We start from the raw sequence: 7,500 nt of genomic DNA on the forward strand, positions 1-7,500 counted from the left end.
GTAGTGAGGTGGGTCATTCTTATACACTCATCAAAATGGTCCCCACTTGAAAATGATCACCTTTTAATTATCCAACCTATGTGGATGTGGTCCCCCTATTAAAATGAGTGAATGGGTATAAGCCACCTCACTAGTCACTGTTAAGCACAAAGTTTGTGCTCACTCATCTCTCTCTATCTATATATATATATATATATATGGGTATCATTGACATATAAGGGAATTTCCTTAGATGTCATGACGTGGCTTAATCTCAGCTATCTATCTAAGTGAGTTAAGTAATAAATAGAAAATGATATTTTTGTAATTATAAAAAACCTTCTAAAATAGCTAACATTAATTGTTATTCAGACATTATAAATGAGACTTTTGTAAAATTTACCCTCCACTTTTACCAATAGAGCCGACAACCCCTCTCTAGGGCCTCGAGTCCCCTACGCCTTCCTCTTTCCAACGAGCATAAGATCTAAAATTCTCATTTCTCCCCCGAGCAGCTCGGATTTTGCACTCTCCTCTCTCGACAGCTTTGATCACTAACAAGCAACTTGGGTTCCGTGCCCACCATTAATAGCTACATCCCCATAGTTGTCACCAACCGTCGCAGGTCACTAATCTCGCCTATCTCTATTTCTCTATCTCGGAATGCCATCATTTCATCATCATCAGCAAGCTTTTAGTGTCTCTGCCAATGACTTTCCTCCTAGTGAGCGTTAGTTGTTCGACGAAATGCTCTCTTGATAAGGATGTCAGTGGTAGTGTCAAAATTATTAAGATACTTATTTAAAGATTTCTTTCTAGTTCTTTTCTTATTGTTGTAGCAGTTATTTCTTTTATCAAGTATGATTATTAGTGTTGAATTTGTACTCTCCAGCGATATATGGAATCAAATAATTCTTATGCTTATTGTGATTAGAATTTGTTCTTCAATATGGTACATGTGTTTTAGATGGTTTAATTGTGATTAGATCATTGTGAAGGAGACTTTTTGTTCTTTAATTGACTAACATATCACATATGTAGGCCACCTATTCTATCTCTATCATATGACATATAAGGTGTTTGATCTTATTGCATAGAGAACTTTGTCTTATTAAAATTTATCATTCTTAATCTAGATTCAAAGAGGTTCTAAATAAATCATCAATGGCTTTTAAGCAACAATGTTAGGTTGTTTTGACCTCTTTAGCCAGTTGTGTTTGGTAGACGACAACAAAATTCATTCTCATCCTTAGAACCCATGTACTAAGCACCAATTTTTGCATACATTTTCCTTCAACCTATCAAAGCTTCCTAATTACAACCAAGACAAGAGAAGCAAATGCGCAACTCTCTATACCTACAAGTTAGAAAGTGATGTACTGATAATTTGCTATTGGATGGAAGAATAATATAAGAGAAATAGCAAGGAAACACATTTATCTTCTATTCCGATAACACAAATACAGTCATTTATTCTGACATTATAGTTCTCATTAAAAGAATGCTTAACTTGCCAAATGTGAAACCTCGATCTACAACGAACGACACTAAAAAAATTCCAAGGTTTTTCCATCTGATGTCTATATAGTTCAATTGAATAAATGAACTTAAAGAGGCTGTCGTTGATGGAGAGGATAGGGGAGCCACCACTTTGGGGTTGGAAGGGGAGAGAGGATGGTGTGGAGATGCTTTGCATAGGGAAGGGGATGCGAGATCCGAGTTGCTCGGTAAAGAAAGAGGAAGGCGCAAGGGGAGGTGCTCATTGGAGTGAATTGGGCAAGGTGGAAGGGAGGGCGATAAGAGGCATGTGCCTTTGTGAATGGAAGAGAGTACTCAGAACTCTGTTTTTATAGTCCTAATGACAATTAATGTCAGCAAGTTTTTAAAATAGAGGTTTTTCTATAAAAATGTTACTTTTCTTTATTCCTTTAATTCAACTCAGATCAGCAGCTCATATTAAGCCACATCATGACATATAAGGAAACTTCCTTATATATCAATGATACCCAATAATCTCATAAATATGTGTGTGTGTGTGTATGAATGTGTGTATAGAGAGGTTAGTGACTATCATACGTTATATGAGGGAAGTCATTCATATGCAGTGATGTGGCTCAATCTCAACCAAGTGTTGCTATGAATTCTCTCTCCTTATTTATTCACTTGGTGAAGATTGAGCTACACCACTACCATATGAAGGAATCCCCTCATATGACAAGGACATACATTTTTCTCATATGACACATAATTCATTTGTGATAATAATAATATAAATTCTTACCAAGATCACCAAAAGAAGTATACATTTCTTTGATTCTCGACTTGTTAATGCCACATGCCTCTTCCAATGCAGCTATGACCAAACCGCTGCCAACATTCAATTCCTATTTTACGTTGCACAGTAAAAAAAAACTATAAATTAAAATGCTGTAAATAAAAATTAACCACTAGACTGAGTTTAAACCATTGCAAATAAATTGTGTTAATTTAAGGATTTTATACATGTATTTTAACGCAACAGAGCTATATTAAAACAAGCTATACTAAAAGCTCGTTTGCACAATTTTTGACTGATCAAAAAGAAAAGAGGGACAAGTATCGTTCATATGAATGGTAACAAGCAATAGATAGCATGTCATACTAGACTTCTAGACTCTTTTTGTTGCAATTATTTCCTTTTATGGGTTCTTTTGTTTGAAAGTTTCTAATAGCTTTGTGGTATTTCTTGGGTTTCACATCTTTCTTAGATTACAAGAGCAATGAGATAGCTTCCAATAGAAACTTTTTGTAGAAAGGAGAAACCAGAGAAATGTGAACACAGGAGAATTGGTCCTCAAATAATCAATGAACACATATCAAATCTCACTAATCAACATTCATTAATCAAACATGAATTTTTATCTATAAATAAGCATATTGTACGTGAAAGAGTCCTAACTCAAAAAAATGTATATTTCTAATCAAACTGAAGCTTCCGTAAAGATAAAATAGTTATCAAATTGAAAATTCAAGTCTTATTCAAACTCTTAACTCTTAATACCGGTGTTAGACGCAAGGCGTAATGCGGGGCGCAAAGTCCCCTTACGCGCATCTTGCGTAAAGCGATGTGCGAACCTCAGTAAAGTGAGGCGCATACTACAAACAAATCTATTTGATAGATGTATCAAAATAAATAAGCAACATGTTTATGATTTTTGGTAAGAAAAATACGTAAATATAATAATCACCTATAAAATCTCAAAATATGGTCTTATTTCATAATCTTAGCACTAGTTAAAAGAGTGCTAACGTCAAATTTAACTCCACCCTTCCATATTTTCAGTAATTAGTCGCGTTGAAAAATATATTTGGTATGAAATCATACATTCATAATTACTAACATTATTAACTTATGTCATGATAGCTAGAATAATAGTTTGTGATTTCTTAATCAGTGTTCTAATCTTCTAAATATAGAAGTAGTAACAACAGCAGCCAGAAAAAAGGGAAATTTGAGCAAAAAAGATGGAGTAGACAATAATATGGGGGAAAGAAGAAAAAGAATGAAGAAATAAAGGTAAAAGAGAGGGCGAGAAAAGGAATAACAAGATGTATCAAAAAGCAAAAATAATTGGAGAATAGTGAGTATTAGTGAGGCACATTGAGGCACATCAAAGCGCAAGGCGCAATGAGGTGCAATAAGGCGTGAGCCCCGCTTACGCAATGAGCCCACAGCTCATGCCAGGTGCATTTTCAGCACCTCGAAGCGCACGGTGCCCAAGGCGATCTCAATGCATCCGAGATAACACTGCTTAATATAAAGATAAACATGTATACAAACTCCCAATCCTACCCCATAGATTCGAACTAACAACTAAGGATAGTCCTAAATTCCTTAAAGTGTTCAACTCTGGATGCTAAGGTGACTCTTCAAATTTCAGATGGATCTTCTATTGGAAGTGGACGTGCATCAAAGAGTTGTAGGGCTTTGCAAGTTTTGGGTCTTTGTGTGATCTGTAGGCTATAACAATGATGTATTGAATCATCTTCACATACTAAATACAATTTCCTTTCTTTATCAGCAAAGAACTACACTACTAATTCAAAATTTCATATAGTCGATCTGAGATTTCCAACAAATACAAAACAATATTCATTCTTTTTCAACACGGAGCTGATATTTCCTCATTACATCATTTTATATCAATACTTATGGGCTCGGTAGGAGGTTGAACTGATTTATATGTACTCTTTCTACTCTTCAGACACAAGGTCCTGATATGGACTAAGAAAGATGATTTCTGCACACAAACCCCCACAACTTTACCCTCTTCATCTTCATCGACTCCTCTTTTCTTTCCTTTCTTGTTCATGGTGCTGTACAGGACTTAATCTATGATATGGGATGGGAATGCAAAATACCTGAAAATCCTAACAGAACTGAACTGCACGAAAATAGATATAGTTGTTCTAGTAAACAGTATGCATTCTTCTTGCTCTGCATCAAAGTGATATTTTTTGTGACATGCATAAAGTGGACCAATCATATATTAAGAAAGCATGCAAATACGTTCTTCAAGAAGAGCAAGTCGATCACTGCGCCAGAACTCCATCTTGTTGTAATGTTTCAGAGTGACAAAATTATAATTTTATAAATTTGTTCTCCATGTTGTGAATATCTGACTTCATACTAAGAGTTCATGAAGAAAAGGAATGTTTCATAGGGATTATGGGTAAGTAATCAATGTTGGAAAATAGCAACACATATATTCATTTCAATGCATGCATCTTATATAACTCGATCATTTTTAAGATCTGCACAAATTGAAGAAACACTAAGCAATGCATGCCCTCGTTTAAAGCCTAGCCTTTGGGTCTTGAGCAAGTTGCCTTATGTTTATTTCTACACAATGAAATGAGATTTTGAGCATCTCTTATATTCTGTATTACGCACTATTATGAGTAAGACTTTTAAAATATTGTTCCTCTCTAGTTCTTAAGAGTAGACTTATGTACATATTTGCTTCGTGGCTAGATTGCCTATATGTGACCTAGAAAAAAAGAATTTTGGTTGGCCATAATGTGGCTTTCTTTCCTTTTCACATGCATTTCATATGACAAAATTCTAATCTTAGTTATATGCTACAAAAACTGATATGCTCAACATATAAGCAGTTGTTTAGACAAAATATTTGCTACATCAATCATAGAAAGACCTATATTAAGGGAAAATATCATCTGTTCAAGTAGTTTGGAATTTTTTTATTTCAGTAAGAAAAAGTACTAACCACATTTTCATGATCAGGAGCAATTTTGTTTGTGCAAAGATAAACAGCAGGCAACACGTCATTAGGTGACAAGGCAAGCAAACTGCACAAAAGGGAAGGCATTGCAAGTAAAAACTATATACCTATGTATGACAAAAAAGACATAAGGAAAAGGAAAGAAATAAGAGAAACAAAAACAAGCATTGAATAAAAGCAGAAGTTGCTGCAAACCTTCTGAACATGTTGCAAAGCATGGCAGTGGTTTTTATCTTGCCTTTTTCTCTCTCTACCAAATCAAACGTCCGTGCAAGGTGCAAATAGGGAGCAGGTTTTCCAGCCTCCCAACACGCTGCAAGAAATTTCATTTTCATGTATATAGAATACCAGTCTGCCTCAACAAACATCAACAATATACAATACAAACCATGTTCAACGGGAGAGTACTTATCAATTGGTAATGATATATTAATCACACTTGAGTCATCTCCTGAAGTTACACGTACAAATAAACTCGGTATGTTGTCTGTTCCATGAGGAGAACAACTTGCTTCTTCAGTACAATTATTACTAACAGCAGCAGTCATATGATCTTTGTGATTGCAAGGCATTAATATCTCCTCATCTCCGAACACACTGCTACAAATACTATAGTATACATCAACTGCTTCACCAACATTTCCCTTCACCTTCTCCATTAAAGAGGCCGCAGTGCTCCTTTCAATACCATTATCTATTATCTGAAGAAACTGATTCAACTCTTTTTTGTGCTTTTCAACAGTGTCAACTATCAAAGAAGTCCCACCAATCGACTCCTGAGCTGCAATAACTGTGGAATTGGATATAACTTTTCCAAAGAACTTTGTGATTGTAGGTTGCTTTGATCCACTCAACTCTAAAGCTGAAGAAGTTTTTCCTTTTTTCTTCGGTTTGTTTCCAATGCGTGAACCCCTTTTCTTAGGCAAAACAGATTTTGGCGCTGCAAGATTTTTGCTTATTGGTTTCTTACCTAACTTTACAAACTTACTACCATTCTCCTGGCTCCCTGGGAAACATTTTGTTTCAGGAAAAGAAGTAAAATCATTGTGTGAGATTGCCTGAGAGCCAGGAGCAGTAGGTGGAAGGGAGCTTGTCTGAGAGACAGGATCAGTAGCTGCAAGGATGCAAACATTTGCTTTCTCATAGAACTCAATCTCATGTTCGAAGAACTCTGAAACAGCTTCCACAACTTCTCCGTTGGAGCTTCTTAACAGACTAATAATCTGATCTTGAGTAACCCATGATGGCAAGCTGTCACGGATCTCCTGAATTTCTTCCTCCATGTCCTCAGAGTTGAAGTCTTCAGAAAGGGCTTCTTTCTGGCTTAAACTATCCTCCTCCGCCACATCCTCTGACCGACATACATTAACGGGGTTATCATATCCAGCCATCACATCAGCATTTACTGCCTTCTTATTGAAAGCCATCAAAAATTCTTGCTTATTTGCAGTTTCATCAACTAACCCCTGAAAATGTTTCTGCAAAGCCCTCGCACTCTTGCCATCAATTTTGTCAGCATCATCTCCAACAGTTGGAATCACACGCTTTGGCCTCAAGAACCTCACAAACTCTCTGAGTTCATCATAGCTCGAATGTTCACTATAAGGAACAAGATGGATCTCAAGTTCATCCTTAACCCTCACTGCAAAGCCATCTTTCTTTGTTTCGTACAGCCATCCAGTTGAAACAAAACCAACCGCCTTCGAATATCCTCTCTCCAACATTATCTCCTTCATTTTAACAAAATTAGGGCGGAAATACGGCCAAGTTTCACCCAACAAATTCCAACCGATCACATGAATACTACTAGCCGACGCATCCTCGGTAAAAACATTACTATCCCCAAGTCCTAAAACAGACAATATTGACATCTTTCTTCTATCCACATGCAGTAGACATTTCAACTGCCGTGAAATCTCTAGCAATATTCTCTCCTTCCCGATCACGTAAGTAGCAATAAGAATCAGCACAGGCTCCTTCAACGCCTCACTTTCCTCCCTAATTCTCTTGATCAGCCTCACAATATAATCTATCGACTCCTCTTGCGACGGGAAAACAAACTTGGGGTTACAATAAGTAGCGTCCAAGAAAACAGCATCAGAACCAACAAACTGGCTCAAAATCGGATCTTTCTTCATCGAATCACAAAATCGGAAGTCCCCAGTATGAACATACCTCTCCAATTTCCGTCCATCTTCACCACGAACACTGAACAAGAACTGTACAGCACCGGGGCAGT

General features: G+C 36.5%; 1 protein-coding gene across 1 annotated transcript in view; it reads right to left on the reverse strand.

Annotated features, from left to right (window-relative positions):
• Positions 1-7,500, reverse strand: part of LOC109824566 (DNA ligase 6) — a 55,314-nt gene that overhangs the window by 47,281 nt on the left and 533 nt on the right. Inside the window, exons 1-4 of the mRNA XM_020391194.1 lie at positions 5,650-7,500; positions 5,457-5,574; positions 5,247-5,328; positions 2,261-2,363 (exon numbers count right to left, since the gene is read on the reverse strand). The exon at positions 5,650-7,500 is cut by the window's right edge and continues 533 nt beyond it. Coding sequence (XP_020246783.1) covers positions 2,261-2,363; positions 5,247-5,328; positions 5,457-5,574; positions 5,650-7,500 — 2,154 coding nt within the window. The remainder of the gene's footprint in view (positions 1-2,260; positions 2,364-5,246; positions 5,329-5,456; positions 5,575-5,649) is intronic.

Source organism: Asparagus officinalis, chromosome 9 (assembly GCF_001876935.1).
Source record: "Asparagus officinalis chromosome 9, Aspof.V1, whole genome shotgun sequence".
In the NCBI taxonomy this organism is placed as follows: Eukaryota; Viridiplantae; Streptophyta; class Magnoliopsida; order Asparagales; family Asparagaceae; genus Asparagus; species Asparagus officinalis.